The following is a 22950-nucleotide window of genomic DNA, read 5'->3' as shown; positions in this document are numbered from 1 at the left end:
TCTCTTGTGACAGGGCATCTGAGTGTTCATTGAACTTCTCTGGCCAGTACAGGATGCCGTAATTGTCGGTGGAGAGCACAATCCTCCACCTCAAAATTTTATCGTTCTTTATCTTACCCAGCTATTTATTGTTGAACACGAATGCTATGGCCCATAGGACCGTGAGCAGGGTAAAACGTCTGCCGGCCAAGTAGTGCCTCCAGTGCCATACTGCCTCTACTATTGTCTAAGCCTCCTTCTCTATCAAGGAGTGTCAGACTTCGAGGCAATGGAGGGTGAGGGAGAAAAAGGCAACAGGGCAGCCTGCCTGATGAAGGGTGGCAGCCAGTGTGAAATTGGATGCATCGTTCTCCACCTGGAAGGGGGCAGATTCATCCACCACATACGATGCGGCTTTCGCCATGTCCTCCTTTATGGGGTAGCAGGCTGCCCGTGCTTCATTTGTAAGGGGAAAGCAGGTGGCCGTGATTATGGGGTGGGCTTTATCTGCATAATTCAGAACCCACTGTGTATAATAAGGACTCCAGGCACCTTTTCAGGGCCTTGAGGCTGTGGGGAAGAGGGAGGTTGATCAGAGGCCGCATGTGGTCAGGGTCAGGGCTAATGACCCCCATTTTCCATGACGCAGCCAAGGATCGCTAGTCAGGTAGTGCGGAAAACACATATCCTTATTGTAGGTCAGATTCAGGCATTTGGCTGTGAAGAATTTCTGGAGGTTCACGTCATGGTCTTGTCGATCATGACATTATCCAAATATGAGGAGGAGGAGTGCAGGCTGTTTTGGTCTACCATCTTGCCCATCTACCGTTGGAAGAGACCGAAGGAGACCCTGAGGAAGTGGTAAAGGAGGCCATCCGCCTTGAAAGCTGACAATCCACAGGGCAGATGGGGAGTTGGTTGTAAGCAGATTTCAGGTCTATCGTGGAGAACACACGAAACTGGGCGATTTGGTTAACTTTATCCACAATGTGAGGAAGGGGGTACGCATCCAGCTGCGTGTAGTGATTAATGGTTTGACTATAGTTGATCATCATTCTGCGTTTACCCCCGCCCTTGACCACCACTCCCTGAGCTCTCCAGGGGCTGGTGCTGGCCTCAATAATCCCCATGTCCAGAAGTCGCCGTACCTCCGCCTTTATAAACACCTTGTCCTCCTCACTATATCGCCTGCTTTTTGTAGCGATTGGCTTACAGTTGGGGGGGGGTAAGATTGGCGAACAGCGGCAGGGGGTTGATGTGGAGGGTAGAGAGACCACGCGTCTGTTGAGCCAGCGGGGTGGTGGAGGGGGGGGGGGGGGCAGAGCAGCCGATTATAAGGAACTGCAGGTTGCCAACAGTGAGGGGTGGGAGAGGGCCATCATATTGCATAGTGGCACTCTTTAAGTGGCACTGGAAATCTAGCCCCAACGGTACCACCGTGCAAAGCTGCAACATAACAAGGAGCTTAAAGTCTCCATATGTCATACCCCACATGGTTACTATCACCCTAGTGCAGCTATGAATTTTTGCGGAATGAGACTTTGAAGCTAGGGCGACTTTGTAGGTGACCGGTTTAGCCTCAAGGGAGTAACGTTGGACAGTGTCTGGATGAATAAAGGTCTTGGTGCACCCTCTATCAAAAAGACATTTAGTTACTAAGTTGTTGATGGAGATATCCATCAGGCAGTGGGCGAGTTGGTGAGGGCTATTCTGGGCCAGCACCACTGAAGACAGGGTTGGTCCATGGTCCGACCCATGCTGAGTCTCCGTCAAGGGGGATATGATATCCCCGGAAGTCGGCGGCATCCAAGATGGCGGCCCCTATGTTGTGGCGTGGTCATCTGTGGAAGATGCCGGCGTCCAAGATGTGGTTGCCATGCCGCACACGCGGTGGCGCTGGGCCTGGAGCACTGTGATCGGCGTACTTTTGCATGTGGTCCTTCTTCCTGCCCTTGGAGCACGTCACATCTCTCACCGGGCAGCGTTTTCGGGGGTGCTTTGCCTGGCCGCAGAAGTAGCACATCGGGTGATCCAGGGAGACAACGGCTGTGGTAGGGTCTTTAGTCAAGCATGGTAACAGACTAGTGGCCTGTAGACCTGTGTCGCAGGATGGTGACCCATGTGTGGACCCTTTCGAAGAGTACACTTCTGTGCTGCAAATGGCGATCTCCAGCGACTTCGCCAGATTGATTGCCCATTTTAAGTCTAACTTACTCTGCTCAAGTATTCGCTGGGCCACATAGTCAGACCTGATGCTTGCAACACGGACATCTCAGATCACGTTCTCTGTATTTTGTGTGGCTGATACTGCCTGGAATTTGTATGCCGTGTGAGTCCTCACAGGGCCCAGATGAACACATCGCCTGATTTGCCCGGTTGCTCTCTGCGGGTGGCCTGCATATGCCTGGCGTATATGTTAATTTTCTCCCTGTATTGCCCCTTGAGTATATCCATTGCTTCCACATTCGTGGTGGCATCACTGATCACTGGGAATACTCGGGATCTGACCGGGAGAAGATGCAGTCTGTTAGTGTTGGTGGCCACGATGCCAGCTGAATTTTGAAGGAAGACCTCAAAACAGCGTAGTCAGAGTTTGAAGCTGTCTGAGGCGTCAGATGACTGTGGATCGATCTCCAGCTTGTCGCAAGAGTCAGCTTGTGCTGTCTCAGGGCCCCTAAACTCCTCAGTTCTCTCAACGACCAATAGCTCTGGTGGAGGCAGTTCCTTGCTACAAGTCAAGTTTTCAAAATAAGGTTTTAACATATTGACATGACAACACTGTGTTTTACTTCTCCGATTAGGTGTTTTAACTACATATAACCCTTCTCCATTAACAATGGCGTGAAGCAAGGCTGTGTTCTGGCACCAACCCTCTTTTCAATCTTCTTCAGCATGATGCTGAACCAAGCCATGAAAGACCCCAACAATGAAGACGCTGTTTACATCCGGTACCGCACGGATGGCAGTCTCTTCAATCTGAGGCGCCTGCAAGCTCACACCAAGACACAAGAGAAACTTGTCCGTGAACTACTCTTTGCAGACGATGCCGCTTTAGTTGCCCATTCAGAGCCAGCTCTTCAGCGCTTGACGTCCTGCTTTGCGGAAACTGCCAAAATGTTTGGCCTGGAAGTCAGCCTGAAGAAAACTGAGGCCCTCCATCAGCCAGCTCCCCACCATGATTACCAGCCCCCCCACATCTCCATCGGGCACACAAAACTCAAAACGGTCAACCAGTTTACCTATCTCGGCTGCACCATTTCATCAGATGCAAGGATCGACAATGAGATAGACAACAGACTCGCCAAGGCAAATAGCGCCTTTGGAAGACTACACAAAAGAGTCTGGAAAAACAACCAACTGAAAAACCTCACAAAGATAAGCGTATACAGAGCCGTTGTCATACCCACACTCCTGTTCGGCTCCGAATCATGGGTCCTCTACCGGCACCACCTACGGCTCCTAGAACGCTTCCACCAGCGTTGTCTCCGTTCCATCCTCAACATCCATTGGAGCACTTACATCCCTAACGTCGAAGTACTCGAGATGGCAGAGGTCGACAGCATCGAGTCCACACTGCTGAAGATCCAGCTGCGCTGGATGGGTCACGTCTCCAGAATGGAGGACCATCGCCTTCCCAAGATCGTGTTATATGGCGAGCTCTCCACTGGCCACCGTGACAGAGGTGCACCAAAGAAAAGGTACAAGGACTGCCTAAAGAAATCTCTTGGTGCCTGCCACATTGACCACCGCCAGTGGGCTGATATCGCCTCAAACCGTGCATCTTGGCGCCTCACAGTTTGGCGGGCAGCAACCTCCTTTGAAGAAGACCGCAGAGCCTACCTCACTGACAAAAGGCAAAGGAGGAAAAACCCAACACCCAACCCCAACCCACCAATTTTCCCCTGCAACCGCTGCAATCGTGTCTGCCTGTCCCGCATCGGACTTGTCAGCCACAAACGAGCCTGCAGCTGACGTGGACTTTTTACCCCCTCCATAAATCTTCGTCCGCGAAGCCAAGCCAAAGAAAAAGAACTTCATTCACCTTTGACTCTATCTCATAAGGGCCTGAAAATTTTGCCCAAGGGGATTAGAATTTGTTGGGAAAAGAAGTAAACCTTTATTCCCTTCTTTAAAATAATATCTAATGGCACTTTCTTAATTTCTTTCTCAGAGAGAGTCTTATCTCTCACCTCAGCAAGATCAGGATCTCCGTTCTGCCCCGCAATAACCTCTCTTCGGGACAACAAGTCCTTACTCTTGGGTTTACAACCAGAACTCTGGTTCAAAGCATCTGCTCTGGCAAGCTTTTTAGACCTAGCTTGCGTCACTGCACAGCCTGGATATATATCTGTCTTTAGCCCCTTTTATGTCAATGCATTAAAGGGGGAAATTGGCATGCCCATTTCCCTCCGGGTTCCCTCTGCCTAGGCACCAAGTGTCAAAGATGGAGTGAAGTTACACTGGCTCCTGCCTAAACGGATGAACACTGAAACCAGCTCAAAAGGGGTGTGACTGAAGCCGGCTCGAAGGGGGTAGGACGCAGTGATGTCCTCAGCCTGTGACTGAAATTTGTCCATTGCTGATTGAAAATATAATGCTGGAGAAACTCAGCAGGCCAGTGTACTTTATACAGCAAAGATAAAGATACATAACCAACATTTTGGGCTTCATACCTTGATGAAGGACTCAAACCTGAAATGATTAAACTCAGATCTTTATCTTTGCTATATAAAATACACTGACCTGCTGAGTTTCTTTTTACTCTCAATGTAATGTTTAACTGAACTGAAACTGGGGCATAAAATGCAGCAAACAAAATATTATAAAAGGACAATTATAGACTGATAGGAGCAGTGGAATTTTACTTGTTTGAACTTCTAAACTGCGCAAATGGAGCTGATATTGAAAGCATTTAACTATCAGAAGCGCCTGTGTTCCCAGATAATGCCTCAAGTTTGTGCACAGGTTGGGGGGGGGGGGGCAATGATTTTGAGGGCAGTGAAATATGAGCAACCAAAAATTCCATGAGCTCTGACAAGCACTAAGGTCACAAAGGGAGATTCCAGTGTTCTTTAACCTCCCAAATTGTCTGTATTTGTCTAAGCATAATCTTTTACAGTTGTCAATTAAAAAAGTTACTCGGAGAAGTGCGAGGTGTTGGCCTAATCGAATGTGTAGTTCTTGGGCGGGAATGATGTCTGGAGAGAGATGTTGGGAAGAGTGATGTTCAAGGGAATAATGCTGGGGAGAGTGATGTTCAGATGAGTGATGTTTGGAAGAGTGGTGCTCAGAACAACAACCTTGCTCTTATTGTTAGCAAGACTAAAGAGTAGACTGTGGATCTTTGCAAGAGGAAACCAAGCAACCAGGCACCTGCCTTAACTGATGGGATGATGATGGACAGGGTTAGTAGCCTCAAGTTCCTGAGCCTCCACAGGAATCTCTCCTGGGGCCAACACATTGAAGCAGCCATGATGAAGGCACACCAATATTTTTACTTTCAGCATGTCATTGAATATTCTGTTGAACTTCCACAAGTGTGCTGTGGAAACTATACTGACTGGTTGTATCACAGACTGATTGAGAAACCCGAGTAGAAGACAGCAGAAAGTGGCAAATCTAGCCAAGTCCATGATGGGCAACAGTTTTCCATCCACTGAAGATATCCAATGAAGATGTGGCCTCAAGAATGTAGCCAACATCACAAAGAACCTCCATCATCCTGGCCATACATTCTTGCTGCTACCTTCAGGCAAAAATGTACAGAGGACTGAAATCTGGCACCTCTAGGTTTTTTTGCTCTTAAATCTCCCCTAACCCTAGTCAACCCTACCCTGCCAAAGATCCAGCTGTACTACTGACTCAGCACTTGCTTTGCACAAACTACCTGTGAATATTAAATATCTTTTTTTATTTTTATATTATCTTTTTTCTCTTATATGCTGTGAGTTTGATGTCTTTTGGAAGCTACAGTAAATATGACTTTCACTGCATCTTTCATTGCACTTATGTATTTGAAAATAAACCTCAGTCATTCATAAGGTTTTATCACAGACCAAGAAGAATAATCACCCTTTAACTGTCCCACAACAGCCTCAAAATGAAGTGTACGGAGACCACATTCATAATACCTGGGGTCTTCAACCAAGCCAACTCTCAAAGCATTTTACCTGAATTCCAAAAGAATTCCACCAGAGGCCCCAACACCCTTGACCACTGCTCTTCAACCATAAAGGATGCCTATCATTCTATCTCCATGTCTGCACTTACGCAAGCCATCTCATCAGCTGATTCTACCCAAATACAAACACAAGCTGAGGAGGGAGGGCCCGGAGCTGAAAGTCATTCAACGATGGTCTGAGGAAACAGATGACAATGCTTCAAGCTGGTAGACTGATATTAAAGGATTCAGCAACAAATCTCAATGAATATATCACCACCATTACCGACTTCATCAGTAAGTGTGTGGAAGACTGAATAATTAAGAGGACAAGAATTCCCATGGCTGTGGGGGGGGGGGGGGGGAGAGGGGGAACTGTTTTTACACCTATTGGTGTTCATTTTCGCTCTTGAGAGGAGGGAGAAGAGAGCAAGTCTGGGTCGTTCAGCTTGTTGGTTGCCTTTCCTTGGCAGCAGGTGTTCATGGAGTCTATGGAAGGAAGGGACATTTGCACTATGTTCTGAGTAGCATTCATTACTTTCTGTAACTTCTTCCAACCCAGTGTGCTCTTTGATTGGAATTCCGACCTGAATTGAACCATCAAGTCATACAGCATGGAAAAATGCTCTTTAGGCCACCCAGCCTGTGCCATCAAACAGTCATTTAAGGTAATCTTTTGAAATAATTTGTTTCTTAAAGAAGGTTATGAAAGGATCTATCACAGAACTATTTTTTCTCCCACTAAAGGAATGGTGAAGAAAAATCTGTGGGGAGTTCTTGCTGGTTGGAATGATTTCATTGGGGTGTTATTTAAGAGAACTCTCTATTGTGTGTACCAGACTTCATGTGGATAGCCACTGAGGTCCAATGTTTTAGTAAATAAACTTCAATTTTACAGGATACAGCTATCTTGGTAAAATTAGAGGGCTCTGGAGTATTGAGCAAGCCACTTCTCCTTCATGACGGGGAATACTTCCTTTCAACATTGGTACCCAAAGGATAAGCGAGGTAACTGACTATCGTTTAAAGACCTCTGCCTCTCTTGCTGATAATAATTTCAAAATCATTATCTGAAAGAATGAAAGAGAGTTCATAGTACAATGTAATCTTGCTTGCTGCAGGTTCCCAGTCACACAAAATAACAGGCAAATTGAGCACTTTCACACCGTCTGCTGTAATCATGTGGATCTCCCAATGGCAGTCCATTCCAATTCCCTGTCCCATCCCCATGCCAACATATCTGTCAAAGCTCTCATGTACTGCATAATTGAGACCACCAGCAAACTGGAGGAACAACAAACTGGAGGAATAACACCGTATATCCTCTCAGAGTAATCTCCAACAGCATTAATGTTGACTTCTCCAGTTTCCATCCACTCCATCTCTCTCGGACCCTATCCCCATGTCGCCTTTACTCTTTTCCTCTTGTGTATGCGTCTCCCTCTCTCTTTCCCTATCCCTGTCTTCTTTCCTTGGTCTCTGCATTCAGGAGCTACCCCCATCTCCCCATCAATTCTCAGCTTTTCTCTCTTGCCCTCCCACCCATGCCCATCTATGGCCTTGGATGCTGGCCTGAGCTCCTATTCATGTCCTGTTTTCTCTCCTCCTATCTTTTTATTCAGGCACCTGTCTGCTTTTTGCTCACACCTTGATGAAAGGCTCAGGCCTGAAATGCTGGTTATATACGGTGCCCTGCATAATGCTTGGAACAAAGACACTTTTTTCTTTTATTTGCCAGAGCTGCACAGTTTTAAATTTGTAATCAAACAATTCAGATGATTAAAGTGCACATTTTGTTAAAGGTTATGTGTATATATTTCAGTTTGACCATGTAGAAATTACCAGCACTTTTTATACATAGTTCCCTCATTTCAGGGCAACCTAATATTTGGGATGTAGCAATGGTATGTGGACTAAAGTTGTCATGTATAGTACTTTGTTGCATATCCCTTGCATGCAATGACTGCTTGAAGTCTGTGCTTCATAGACATCATCCGGTGCTGAGTATCTTCTCTGGTGATGCTCTGCCAGGCCTCTACTACAGCCAGCTTCAGCTGCTGTTTGTTTCGGGAGATTGTCCACTCAGGTTTTCTCTTCAGCATATTGAAGGCATGTTCAATTGGATTTAGATCCATGACTGACTTGGCCATTCAAGAATTTTTCAGCTTTTAACTTTGAAAAACTCTTTTGTTGCTTTATGTGTAGGATCACTGTCTTGCTGTAGGATGAAGATGTTTCTATACACCTCAGAATTCATTTTGCTACTGCCATCAGCAGTTATATCATTAATAAAGGTAAGTGCGCCAGTACCTGAGGCAATAATACATGCCCAGGCCACAACACCCCCACCACCATGTTTCACATATGAGGTGGTATGCTTTGTTACTTGTCAATTCCTTTACGCCTCCACACTTTGCTCTTGCCATCACTCTGATACAAGTTAATCTTGGACTCATCTGTCTTGAAGTTATTTTTCTAGAAATCCTTCATCCAGAGGGGGTGGGTACATGGAACAAGCTGCTTGAGCAAGTGGTTGGAGCGGGGACAATTGTGACATTCATATATTTGGACAGTTACTTGGATAGGAAAGGTTTACATGGATATGAACTGCATGCAGGAAAATGGGACCAGCTTGATTGGTGTGGACAAATTTGGCAAAAGGACTTGTTTCCATTCTGTGGTTCAAATGCTCCTTTTTATTTGTCATGAGCCATAGGTTCCTGAAAAACGGTGGGATGTTGCACATCTTCATTGCCATTTTAAGCACATTTTTGAATAATTTGGTCTCTCTTTCTGGCACTTTGCCTTCACAACAGAGATTGTAACAAGTATCTGTAGTTGGGAGTCTCATGTTGGGCATACAAATGATGAGGCCTACCCAACATAACCATATTGAGAATAATTCAGGCCTCGATGTTGGGGATATTAGCTTAGGGGAGGGCAGTGACCTTGGTTTAGTTATCTTCCAGTGAATGCAGAAGACTTTGCAGAGATAGCATTGGTGGTATCTCTCCTGTACTTTGATTTGTCCTATTATAGATAGTGTAGGTCTCAGACATATACACGACAAGAGTCTACCTGGTGGAATATGAGGTTTACATTAGGTTAGAGGTCTTGATTTTCAAATATCCTTTTCATCAGTTGATCAAAGGTAATGCTGGCATATTGAAGGTGATGGTGATTTGCATCATTGATGTCATTGATCTTTGGTGAGAAGATGCCTCCCAACATTTATTCTAACCTTTGAAAAACACTGGTCCCCAACACAGGAGATAAATTGGATGGAACATCAGGATGGGAAAAGCACAAACCTCTGCGAATTGTCCTTCTGACAAATTTTACATTTTTTTTCCCAGTTTTTAAAATTTAGCCATACAACATGGTAACAGGCCATTTCAGCCCACGAGCCCATGCTGCCCAATTACACCCAGAACGTTTTGAATGGTGGGAGGAAACGAGACTTCCTTGGGAAAACACACGCAGACTCTGGGAGAACGTATTAATTCCTTACACACAGCGCAGGATTTGAATCCTGGTTCTGATCATTGTCGCTGTAACAGCATTCTGCTAACCGCTACGCTAACTTTGCTACCCTTGTTTTCACCTTGTTTTGTTAGTGGGATAAGTACAAGAACTCATGCCAACACTTTCTGGGTAAAGCGCTGGCATATGTTAGGGTACATTATGATTGGAAGGAGAGGCCACAAAAATGTCCATGTCATCTTTGCCAGCCAAATAGTGATGACTGCATAAAATATTAGAACAATCCCAGCTTCTCCAGACCATCCCACATAATTAAAGATGCACTTCCCTGGAATCATTTGAGTAAATCTCTTCTGCATGTTCTCCAAATCCTTTTCATTTTCCTCAAAAAGTAGCATACAAAACATATTGCAATATTTTTAAATAATAAATTAAAGATAATGGGGAAAGAAAAGGGATGAGAAACAAACTGGATAATTTTTTTGAAGATCCAGAGCAGCAAAATGAGCCAAATGGCCCCTTGCTTCCTGCAATCAGGAGATTATTTTTGACAAGGCTGAGTAAAGGGAACAAGAGTTTTGTTTAAAGTTCCATCTGAGAATAAGAAATTAACACTTTCTGAAGCAGCGTTTCTCACCCTGAAAAATAACATTCACAAGAACAAATAATTCTTATGATGGTTATATTTTTAGGGCAAAAAAATAATCCCAAGGGAAGCAAGCTGAAGCTACATCATCTCCTTACTTACCAGTATTTCTGTTAATCTGCGAATCCAGCCTGGTGTTTGAATGATCCGCCCTTTTGGTACTGTAAAAAGGACACAGGTAATAAAATAAACACTGAATTGACAAGTGGACATGCTGTCACATTGAACACAAAAAGTGAAGACTAAGTGAAATGAAGTGGGCCTGTACCAATAATCATTGGACCTGTGGATAGAAATATAATCTAGGAATATCCATTGACCTGAAACATTAACTGTTTCTTTTCCCACCTGTTAAGTGTTTCCAACATTTTCAAATTTTTACAGCATAATGTTTTAATGGCCTATTTTCCCTTTTCAATATTTGTATTGGTTTTACCAAGTAAATGTTGCATAGGTATATGATAATATAATGGTGTTAAAACCTATGTTACATTGAAAAGAAAAAAAACCACTATGCTAATTGTCAACCCCTTCAGAGGCTACTGGCTAAACATAAACAGTCCACTAGATAATTAAAAAAGGGAAGGTAATCAATAGGGTAAAAAAAATCAAAAGTAAACTAACCTTACTAATTTTGAAAATAATTAAATGAACTCTTAAGGAAACAAAATTCAGATTCATCTTAGTGGTGGAGCATCTAATTTTTTCCTCAGTCAGACAAGCCATCATATCAGATAGCCATTCAGTACAAGTGGGAGGGACTTTCCATCTCATCAAAATGGCCCTTCTAGCGATAAGGGAAGTGAAAGCAACTGCATGGGATTGTGAAGCATTTAATATCAGACCCATTGGCCCACTTATTCCAAAGAGAGGAAGAAAAGGATTTGGAGTCAAATATTAAGAACTAAAGACAAGGTATGAAATACCCCTTCCCAAAAATTGGAAAGAGAAGGACATAACCAGAACATTTGATACAGTGTACCTTCTTCAGTTATACATTTATCACATTTAGAAGAAATATTAGAATAGAATTTGACCAATTGAACTTTAGAATATGGGCCTGGTGTACTATCTTAAACTGTAATAATGAATGTCTGGCACAGAGAGGATAAATGCACTCGCTTCAAAATAGAGTCCCATGTAGTTTCAGAAATTAACTTTAAAATCTTGTTGCCATATTTTTAAAAATTCTGTCCAGAGAACTATCCCTAGATCTTAAATGTAGTTCATAAAGGACTGATAACACCCATTTATGATCAGATTTGAAATTATAAATCTTCCCAATTATATTAGGTTCCAAATCTTAAGGGAACCTCAAAGTTAAAGAATTTAAGAAGCTCTTAACCTGTAAATAATGAAAGAAGTAATGTCTAGGTATTGTAAATTTGGTGGATAATTGTTCAAAAGTGGCAAGGTTTTGGTTAATAAAAAAAAACTAAAAAAGATTGGATACCTAAATTTGACCATTGATGGTGACCAATATCTTGAACCAAAGGTAAAAAGAGGGAAACACCTAAAATGTATGTTTCTGTGGTTGATTCTGGTTTATTCAGAATTTTGTTGGAGAGCTCAACTGCAGTATACCGGATTATATAGGAAATTACCAAAGTATTTTTTTCAACGTGATTTATTATAGCATAAGTTGGTAAAAGTGTTTGCAGATTTAGGATTCCTAATACAGTAAAAACCCCTGGCATCCAGCACCTATGGAGATTGGTAGATATAAGATAAGTGAATTCTGTTTGCTTGAGATTGTGTGGATTGGCAAACTAACCCCTGGGGATGCTAATTTTAAACTTTTGTATTTTTTACCTATTTATTTTCCGTGATTCTTTTGCCAGTTGCTTGAGGCTGCCAATTGCTTGAATTCAGATAACAGGGATTTTACTGTGTACATTATACTGTTTCTTTCCATGTTCTTAAGCATTTTAAATCATGTACTTTTCAAATGGTTATATTGCTGCATCAATAATTTCTTATTGCAAATCTTACTCTTTTCTGTTGAACTGTTGATTATTTGCTGATGTGCAATATGTACATCATGTGATATACATGAAGATTGCCCTTTTGATTGAAGGTGCAGGCTGCAAAGGTTTGGATATAATCAGACCATAGGATGCAACTGCAAGAAATCTCAGGTTTGCCTGAATTCCACATAGATGTGTCCATCTGCAACAGTTCAGGAGTCCAGCAGATGGATGTGAAGCCCTCGCAAATTCCTCGCTCATTTTTAGACACAAAGGTAACCTTTTGCTCAATAGTCACTACAAACATTTGATCGATTTTGATAGCACCATCCTAGGGATAAAACACAGGTGGGATGTTGCTTATGTAATGGATTTGGAATTTTATAAAGCATTTACTTTAATTTCAAAAAGTTTTCTCGCCCCACTGCCCAAGAAAAATATGCATTTTTTAAATTAAGTTTTCAAAATAATTAGAGAATTTCAATTTCATTTCACTGGTCAGCAAACTGGACAGATCTGTGTAACCATGCACTTCATATCCTCTGTTGTTCTTAACAACTATAGACTTGAACAAAGAGAACTGGGTGAGTGGTAATGTTTCCTGATGAAAGTGGCAAGCAAGGTCATCTCCATCTTAGTCTCAAAAAAGACAGTAATCAGCAAACATAGTCCACTTACTTGTAATTCTTTTCCCAAAATTTCACTGGCCTGATATAGGATGTAATAAAAATGGCACTGCCGAGGAATGGAGCAAGAGGGGTGGAAAAGAGTGAAGACACAAGGGCTTGGACAAAGAGCATAGCTGAATCTGAAAGGGTGCAGTTAAGGAATTAATTTCACAGTTTCTATATAAGTGACACATATATTTAATCAGAACACAGGCAAATGCAATGTTCAGAGCAGTGCGATTTGGCACATTGTTGCACAAGCAGGTAATACTCTGGCTGCAGGAGAAAACAAGAAACCAAAGGCCAAGCAGGGAGCTTTTAAAGGTAACTCCACAACAGTCTTTTCTAAAGTTCCCCAATTAAAGTGAGAGCCTCTCAATTTTGCCTCTGAGTAAAAGTTATGAGTTCAAACCCTTGAGCAACAAATCCAGGGTGGCCCTACTAGTGGCAAACCTGTTGGAGCGCAATACTTTAAATCAAGGCCTGTTAATGCCCTTGGAAGGATGCAAAGAGCAGGGTAGTATCTCCTGGTGTGTTGAGTATTCATTAAAAAAAATTAGTTCACCAAGCAGGAAACAACAATGCTCAAATAGGCTGCCACATTTCTATGGACAACTGTTATATTTGGAAAACACATTGAGTTACTTTAATGATAAAGAATTAATTCTGAAGTTGGGAAAATTACTATATACATCTGTATTTTTTTTTCTTTTAATCAGTTCTCTTCCCCAATTGTCTGGATGCAGCCAAGTACTATCATGAACTCCTTCCTCCTTATCATCTTCATGATGCCCTTTGCTTGTCGTATGCAAGAGCACCTCCATTTTTTTTAACAAGTGCACTATTAACACCTAGCTGTAACTTGCTATCACTTCGCTCTGCTCCTCCATTGTCTGGTTTCCCATCATCCACTTAGGAACAACACATCTATTCCCCCCCCCCCCGCCGCCCCCCCCCCCCCCCCCCCATATCCTTGGTGCCAGCTCCAATGCTTTTAGGTTTCAGAAGATTTATTTATTTATTTCATTAACTCACAGTGATTAATCATTCCTTTTACAAACTGTTCTCCATTGGCTTACCAGTCCTGATGTAAATACTGTGCTTTTGTGAGCCCCTGTGTACTTTCTTTTGGATGATACTCTAATTTGTTACACTGTAAAATGTACAGCACCATTTGCAGTTGCTAAAATGGGGCGACATCCCTTTGAGGCAATTGGTAAACAGAGCTTTGAAGCTTTCAGAGTGTTCGTCAGAGAATATACTTATGGCTCACAGCCGAGAATTTCACACCAGTTGAAGAACAAAATTATCCCTGTGACACAACTGGAGTGAGAATATGGTTTTAACACTGGATTAGAAATGATGTCATTGTGTAAAGAGACACTTCATTCAGTTGTTGCATAAATAAGGCCAACTGCAACCAAAAGAAAACCAATTAAAGTTCCTTCTGGGTAGAAAGAATTTGCATTTTAATGTCATGTTGTAGCATATCGCTTAACAATGCCCTCAAGGCCTAAAGTGAGGTTATTATGGTGTGGTTACTACAGTTAATATATGTTAACAAGGCAGCTGTTTCACACACAGCAAGATCCCATAAACAAATGTGGTGGCATACCACCGGCCTACTGCAGGGGGCAACCTCTGTACCTGCAGGAGTGTAAGGGGACAGGCTGTCAATCAGTCAGCCTGAATGGATCAAGCCCCGCCCGGGATATAAGCCTGTGTCGGCCTCCCGAGGCCTCACTCAGAGTTGCTGCAGCAACTGTGGAAGTCTTTGTGGATTAAAGCCTGTTGTACAGTCTTTATCTTTGTGTGTGTCTGATTCTGGCTAACAGTGCACCACCACAAGATAAACAAATATTTTGTTGGCATAAAACAATCTGCTGGAGACACTCAGCAGTCAGGCCGCATCCATGGAGGGAAATGGACAGCTGACATTTGGGTTGAAACACTGCTTTAGGACAAAACATCCATTTTCCATCTCCCTCCATGAATGCTACCTGACTGCTGAGATCTTCCAGCATTTTGGTTTTTTGCTCCAGCTTTTGCAGCCGGTTGTGACTCCAAGTATTCCATTGGAGTTAGTTTTTGAGGAATCACAGTGCATTTTTGCACCTCTTTAAATAATGCTGTTGGATCTAATGGGCAGACAAGTCAACTGAACAGCTTACAGCTCTTTAGTATCAGTGCTTCAACAAAGTAGAGCTCTTACAATACCTTTGACAGTCCAGTGTTCCCTAATATTGCCTGTTCGACAGTTTTATGCTCCTTCAGACAGGCCACGCTATCCTAGATCACGACACTTAACCCTTGACTGAAGTTTGAACTTAGAACTTTTACAATCAGAAGGAAGACTTCTTCTCTTTGAGCCAAACTTCAAGCTTTTGTAATGACATCTTTAGGTACTCCTTTCAAAACCAGGGAACTCTACATTAAAGTGAATGGATGGACTGAAGGAGTGCTACATTTCTGGAGGGTCATAGGACAGTCACTGTACAACTTCAGAGGGACACGTCTGAGGGAATGCCGAACTTTTGGATTATCAGCACTAGCCAATACTGCTATGCCAAAAGTGCCACATTTCAGATGACATGTTAAACCAAAACTTGACAATCAGGGTGCTAAAAATCTGTATGTGGATAATTTACCATGCAATTTTAGCTCCTCAAAGTGGATTTTAAAGGATACAATGTACAGCAAAAGGCTGTGCAAAAGCATGAAAGGCTGAGCCCCACGCAATCTGCCAAGGAGCAGTGTAAATCAAAACAAACTGCAGTTTATGTAGCAAGTCCCACAGCTGCACAAAGAGAGAAAATGTTTTAAAATAGTGTGGCCACCACTGCAAACCAAATGTAGTTCAGAACCAAACCATTTTTAATGGCAGCATGCTTTAAACTCTATTACTTTTGCATAACCATGTTAAAAATACATTGAGAAAATGTAGGTAAAACCTATCGCCTCCGCTTAAATAACAGAAATAATTCAGCAGCCAAAAGATACATTTGAAGAATAAAATGAAACTCGTTAACGTACAATGAGTGCGGCAGATTAGATTGTACAATCCATGTGCAATTCCTACAATACTATATTCTCAAAACTGACACACTTGCAATTTTTTTCACAGCAAAGTGGCCCTCAAATTTTCTCATGGCTTGTACTTTGTAATTATGGCAGCTTTGTTCATGCAAAGTGCTATAGCTTATTTGTATTTATTTTGAAATTAGGCAGTCCTGTAATTTCATCGGCCTCGCAAATGTTTGACCTGTAAGGTCCCTTAGGATCAAGGATAGGCCTTCCATTCAATATCCTCAAAACAGGGTTTTTTCCTGAACCTGCCCTAGGACAGAACCATTATCTGACAAAATTATTCACAGTGAGACCCCTGAATATGGGGAGCACCTGATATCTCAGGTGTCACCCTTCTGCAAAAACCTCTCTAATCTAATTGGAGAAATGCCATTGGTCTATTGAACTCCCTAAAACTGTGGAGAATTGCTTAAAATTAGACATTCAGCTTGGCAACAGGCCCTTCCGGCTCACAAGCCTATGCACCCCCCCCCCTGTAAGGTAAAACATCAAGAGATGGGAATGTGTAGGGAGTTACCCTGTACAGGGCAGTAACAAGAAGGGGAGGTGTCCTTGTACTCCTGTTAGGTAAAACATCATGAGATGGGAATGTACAGGGCTGTAACAAGATGTAAATGCATCCTTGTACTTACAAGATAAGAGAGACATTGATGGATTGAGAGGCAGGAAGCTAGCAGGGAAAGGATAGCAACAGTTTTAGTCATTGGACAAGTAATGATATGATGATGTTCTAAGCATGTATCCAAGGGTATAAAAAATCACCATTTTGCTGATAACGGCAGAATGCATTCTCCGACTAACTTTGTTAGTCGCAAGTGTTACAATCCGGTAATAAAGAACAAAGAACCCTGATTTCGACTCAGCCTGGTGTTTGTCTCACTCATTCATGAACAAAGCAGACCTAACAATTTGGTGACCCCGACGTGATGGGTGAGTGAACACTGGACGACGGTTTCTGTTTTTTCTGACAATCATCTCAGCCGGCTGATAAAAAGGTCCAGAGAAGCCTGTTTTAACAAAATTCTCTTTTTTTTAAAAAAATCTTTATGATTGTCAGTAAGAACTGGAGATCGGACAAATTAGACGACCACAATTGAAGGTCGCATGCCAGGATTGTAACACGTAAGTGATTACAGACAAGATAAAAGTCCTTAAGGTGTTTGAATGACATTTATTAAGTGCTTCGCAAGAAACTACTAGAGTTTAAAAGTCTTTATTGTGTCGTTGCAAAGTCCAATAGAGTGAGAAGGTGGTCTATAAACAATTGAGGACCTGAGTTTTCTGCCCTAAACTGGTTATTAAGAGGAGAAATCTCCCACGTGAAGGTTGGGCTTTGAAAGAAAACAAAGGTTCAGGCTTATTGGCCTCAATTGTATCTGAGAGACTGACTTATAAATGTCCGGTAGGTATGATAATGTCTGTACACTTGAGAAGTTAAGAATTTATTTCCCCAATTCGCCGTGGTGGAATACCACAGCAGACACTAGAGACCTTGAGACAACAAAAAAAGTACTCAGGGACGCCTGCCTGGTGAACAAGAACGACGACAGAAGGCTGCGACAGCTGTGTCCGGATCAGGTAGGAGATATTAATGAAAAAGTTGACAAACTCCTAAGAGACACCCAGTTTATTCGAAATACTTTTGATAAGTTAAATGAGGGTATTCCCAACATCACCAAGGAGATAAAGTTACGTAAATTCATAGATTGGTACAGGGAAACAGGACAAAAGTATAGCCCAAATATTTGGTTTTCTAGTTGTAATTTAACTTTCAGACCCCTTTGGGAAAACAGAGAGTGGAAAACGAGCAATCAGAGTATACAGGACAGTCTGAAGTCAATTGGAGGACAAGACTTCGAGACTGTTCTTTTAAAAGATATTAGTCATCCAGCTTGCAAGGGGACATTTTTAAAAGCAATTTTCGTTGACATAGATCCCCTAAACAGACAAAAACCTAAATTAAAACAGGCATTAGAAAGCGGTCCCGCAGCTATGGCTGTACAGTTGCCTGCTAAGACTTTTGACCAAGTTATTAAGGAAATTAATCAGGAATTAGAGGAGCGAAATACCAGTAATGCGGCATTGGAAAAACAAAAAATGCTCCGAAAATGTGTAGACCGCTGGAGGAAGAGGGGTTGGTTACCCGGGGGCACTGAGATGTTCCTGACAGGTGAGAGAAAAAAAAAAAATTTAAAACGTAGTGTCTTAGATAAGCTGGAAGAAACAAAACACAGAAGGGAAAGGAAAAGTGCCTGTTTCCAGTTTCCAGCCACGAAGTGTCCGGGTTTGCTCTCTCCCTCCCTCCTTTCACCCTCCCCCCTCTCTCTTCTCTCCCCCTCTCTCTCTTCTCCCCCCCCTCCTCTCTCACCCACTCCCCCTCCCAATCCCAATCTGTGGCGGTGCTGCCCTGAAATCCCCAGGTTGGGCAGGGCAGAGAAATACAATTTGGTTTTAATTTTGTGCCCACAATTCCAGCTCCGCATCAAATGGGATCCTGTTTTATCCTCTCTCCCTCCCTCTTTCCCGCACCCCCACCATTGCGGGATCAGGGCAGACATTGTGGGCTGACGTGTAGCTCACTCGAGGTGGGAGGGAAGGAAGGAGTGATAGTTCCCAGTGGTGGGAGACCCAATCTGATCCAGACCAGTGATCACAGGATGAGAACCTTTTAAAACCTTTGAAACGAAAGTGTTAATCTGAAGACTTTTCTCCCAGTGGGGCCAGTGCAAGGCATTTTCTCTCTCTATCTCTTGTGCTCTGTGTATCTGCCTCTCTATCTCTTTCTCTCGCTATGCTCTCTCTCTCTCTCTCTCTCTCTCTGGCACCCCAGATGGGACACTGGAGTCACGTCCCTTATATTCAGATATTGAGACACTGGGGTGTGACAAGAACCACGGGAATAGGGACACATCAGACGAGGTACAGGCCCCTTTAATAAAAATAGAAGGGGGTGTAATAGATGTAGAGACCCCTCTGGAGTCCAAGAAAATAGAAAAGGAGTTAGAGATACAGAAATGGAACATGAAAAAGGTTCAGGTTAACATTAAAAACTTAAACAGAGATATTAATGTGCTGGGGCAGATCAGTGAGGATCAAAAAGAATTAATGGTAGGTGTATTGAAGGAAGTGGAAAAGATAACTACAACACTGTCAGGAGAAATTAAAGCTGAAGGAATGGTAATAGGAGTAAAGGACGAAAAGTGTAGTACAGATGAGGAAACGAGATACGATCCACCATGGGAGGAAAGTAAAAGGAAAAGACTCGGGAGGGAGAAAAATAGACATGCCTACTTGGACATAGTTAGAACAAAAGAGAAAGATGTGAAACAACTAAACTATGGCCGAAAAGATTATCTTAGAGATGAACGTGACCAATATACCTTTGACCCTGAGACATTGGAAGCTGATAGGGACAGTGACAGTGACGAAGAAGAGTCAGAACAAGGTGGGATAAATAAATGCATGCCAAGAGTAAAGAAGGAGCAGAAATCCCCAAAATTGAGATATCAATGCCCATTACTGATCACGGGACGGGGAACTCAAAAATATGTACCCTGGTCACGAATGGACTTAGAGAGTTTAATGAAAAAACTACCTCCGTTGAGTAATGGGGCTAGTCCATGGATTTCTTGTTTTGAGCGAGAAACCTGCCAAGAACAATTAGCACTCGCAGATGTCAGAACTATCATGATAAAATTAAAGGCAGAAGGGGCCCTGAAGCAAATAGAGAGAATTGTAAGAAGCAGTAAATTGGGGGATGAAATAGAATTTAACCCACTTCGGAATAAATTTTGGGAAGCACTTAGAGAAACATTTCCTACACCCTATAGTTTGGATGCCTTGGTAACCCTTCAACTAAAGGAAGGAGAGACTGCACACGAGTATTTCACTCGAGCATGGGACTTATGGGAAACAGGGACTGGAGAAAGACCCGACCACAGCCCCTTAGGAAGGGCTCACTTTCGTAATGGGATAATAAACGGACTACCTGCTACGGTTCAAGCAAAATTAAGGGACATTGTGGGATTAGAGACAATGTCAGAGGATTTGTGGAAAAGACACCTGACACATGCAATCAAACGACATCGTCAATCAGAGCATGCTAAGTCAGAAAGTGCGTCCCAGAAGGATGTGGACAAGACAACCGATAAATTGGTGAGAGCCATAGAAAATATAGGGGTTAAATTAGCGGCCCAACAGATAGTCCCACAGGTCATGGGGCCAGTGATAAATCCGGGACCCCAAGTAAGAAATGGTTGGGAAAGACAGCTAGGTACAATGTATAGAGGGGAACATGCAGTATGCTGGTACTGCCAAAATCCTGGACACTACCAGCGGAACTGTTCGGAGGCTGGGAGAGCAAGGGGAAAAAGATTACCCTCTATTAGAGGCTATCGGGGAAGAGGAGGAAACTTAAGAGGACAAGCAAGGGGTAGGGGTGGACATATTGATGGGCCCCAGAGAATCGGGGGGTGGCAGAGTGATCAACAAGTCCAGGCACCTCAGTGTAATGACTATATTGAGGAAAGTGCTGAATTTGATTATTGAAGGTGCCCTGGAGAATCAAAAATCACGCCTCCCTGGGAGCCACCAAAAATTTGGGGGACGGTAAATGGAGAAAAAATTGAATTTATGGTTGACACAGGGGCAGCAGTTACGACAGTGATTAAAAAACCCCCAGGGAGCACATTTTCGGGCAAAACATTATCTACAATAGGATTCTCCGGAATAAGGGAAACACAGCCCTATACAGATAACATCGACATGACATTTGGACGACAAAGGGTTAAAGCGCCTGTCCTGGTTGTGCCAAGTTGCCCCATTAATTTATTAGCAAGGGACATTCTTACCAAACTAGGAATAACCATACAATGTTCTGAGAAGGGCCTTCGGTTAACATACCCAGGGGATACAATAAGAAGGGGAGGACAGTTTATAGTAATGACCCCATCTAACGCTTCAGAAGACTCTGTGGAGGTTAGTATTTTCTGGAGTCGGCTACTGTATGATGAACCAGGCCCAGGGCTGATTAAACAGTTTTTTGAGTGGAGGGCCAGTATTCCTCGGTATGGGGATTACCATTATCCACTAGATCCTATGCATGTTACATTAAACTACACCATCCACCCGGACCAGGAATATGAGGAGAGGTGGGACTCTCTTAAAGAAGGGAAGACAGAAACGATACATTGTCCATTTATCTTTGTAGGTAAGGAGGGAATAGCTGCTATGGTTGTCATGACAGAAGAACAAATGGAGTGGTTCTGCTTAGGAGTAGAAAGTGTGCCTCATGTGACCTTGGGTATTGCCAAAGATCATCACGCTCGACAGCTGGGTCCGATGGTAAAGGAAGCGATAGGGTGTGAATACAGGCAGACAGAAATCCCGGGATATTCCACCCCGGAGGGAGGAAAATTTGTCAGACTGAATATTGAAGCATGGGACCAGGTAGTGAATGAGAAAGTAGAAAGAGACCGAGCCATAGAAGGAGAAAATATTGATCACAGAGACTCAGACAAATATCTTTCTAATCTGAGTCCACATATATGGACAACGGGGCCCTATGATGTGGGAGTAATAAAAGGAGAGGTATTTCTAGAATTGGCCAACCCCGGGCAGAAACCAATATGAGAAAACAATACCGCTTGTCGCCCAGTCAGGAGGAGGGTATTAAAGGAACGATAGAAGGGTTAATGGAGTCAGGGGTTTTAAGGGCGGCACCTGACAGTATGTGGAACACGCCCATCATGCCTGTTCCCAAACCGGGTAGAAAAGACTGGAGGATGGTACACGACCTCCGGGAGATTAACTTGGCTACCAAGACCATCGGGAGACCAGTCCCAGACCCATATGTAGCACTTAGGGCTCTGAGTCCGGAGCACGAATACTATACTGTCATTGATCTGGCAAACGCATTCTTCTGCTTGAAATTAGCTGAGGAATGCCAAGACTGGTTAACTTTCACTTACCAAGCACATCGGTACACATACACTAGATTACCTCAGGGTTATAAGGACAGTCCAGGACTGTTCAATCAGGCCCTTAGCGAAATCCTAATGAAATTAAAGCTCCCGGAAGATGTTACACTGATTCAGTATGTAGACGACCTACTATTAGCAGGGAAAACGCCACATGGGTGCCTGACAGGGCAGCCAAACAGGTTACTGGTTATCATGAACATATACAGGGGATGATTTTGAGGTCCCATAACAAAAAAAATGAATCTGAAACTAAGGAGACTTGTAGCAGATTGAATGACTACACAGATGAGTTTTGTGGAGGAAGAGTGCTGTACAACTGGCTCCCCGCTAACTGGGATGGTCGGTGTGCTCTAGTAACCCTTAATGCGCCAGTGCTGATTGTCAAAATGCAGGAGGGAGACGAGGATTCCCTAGAATTGCGCCACACAGAGAGTTGGCTGTGGAGAAAAAGGAGGAGTGTTGGACTCTTGGGGCCGGGAGGAAGGAACCCTGATGGGGTATGGATTGATGCCATTGGCCAAGCCCGGAATATTCCGGACGAATTTAAATTAGCCGATGAGATTGCAGCTGGGTTTGAAAGTTTTCCTGTTTTTAGTGCAATTTTTCCCATCACTGTAAATAAAAATGTTAATAGGATCAACCTTATTCACTATAATGTCCAGCGCCTTGCAAATTTGACCAGGGACGTTGTTGAGGCAATACATCAACAACTGTCAGAAACTTCCCTTATGACACTTCAGAATAGGATAGCGATTGATATGGTCCTGGCAGAGAAAGGTGGAGTGTGTGCTATGTTTGGAGATCTATGCTGCACTTCTATCTCTAATAACACAGGACCAGATGGATCACTCACTAAGGGGTTAACGAAACTTAGGGCATTGGCGAAAGAATTAAAAGCCCAGTCTGGAGTCTCCAATCCTGTTTTATCCTGGTTACAGGGAGTGTTTGGGAGATGGAGCACATTGTTAGGACAACTTTT

At 43.2% G+C, this 22950-nt stretch overlaps 1 protein-coding gene across 1 annotated transcript in view; it reads right to left on the bottom strand.

Annotated features, from left to right (window-relative positions):
• Positions 1-22950, bottom strand: part of LOC138737301 (uncharacterized) — a 302978-nt gene that overhangs the window by 76913 nt on the left and 203115 nt on the right. Inside the window, 3 exon segments of the mRNA XM_069888055.1 lie at positions 10371-10429; positions 12914-13043; positions 15592-15700. Coding sequence (XP_069744156.1) covers positions 10371-10429; positions 12914-13043; positions 15592-15700 — 298 coding nt within the window.

The sequence above is a fragment of the Narcine bancroftii genome, chromosome 6 (genome assembly GCF_036971445.1).
Source record: "Narcine bancroftii isolate sNarBan1 chromosome 6, sNarBan1.hap1, whole genome shotgun sequence".
Lineage (NCBI taxonomy): Eukaryota > Metazoa > Chordata > Chondrichthyes > Torpediniformes > Narcinidae > Narcine > Narcine bancroftii.
The sequence above is the reverse complement of the archived record's forward strand: the minus strand, read 5'-3'. Positions and strand labels throughout refer to the sequence as shown.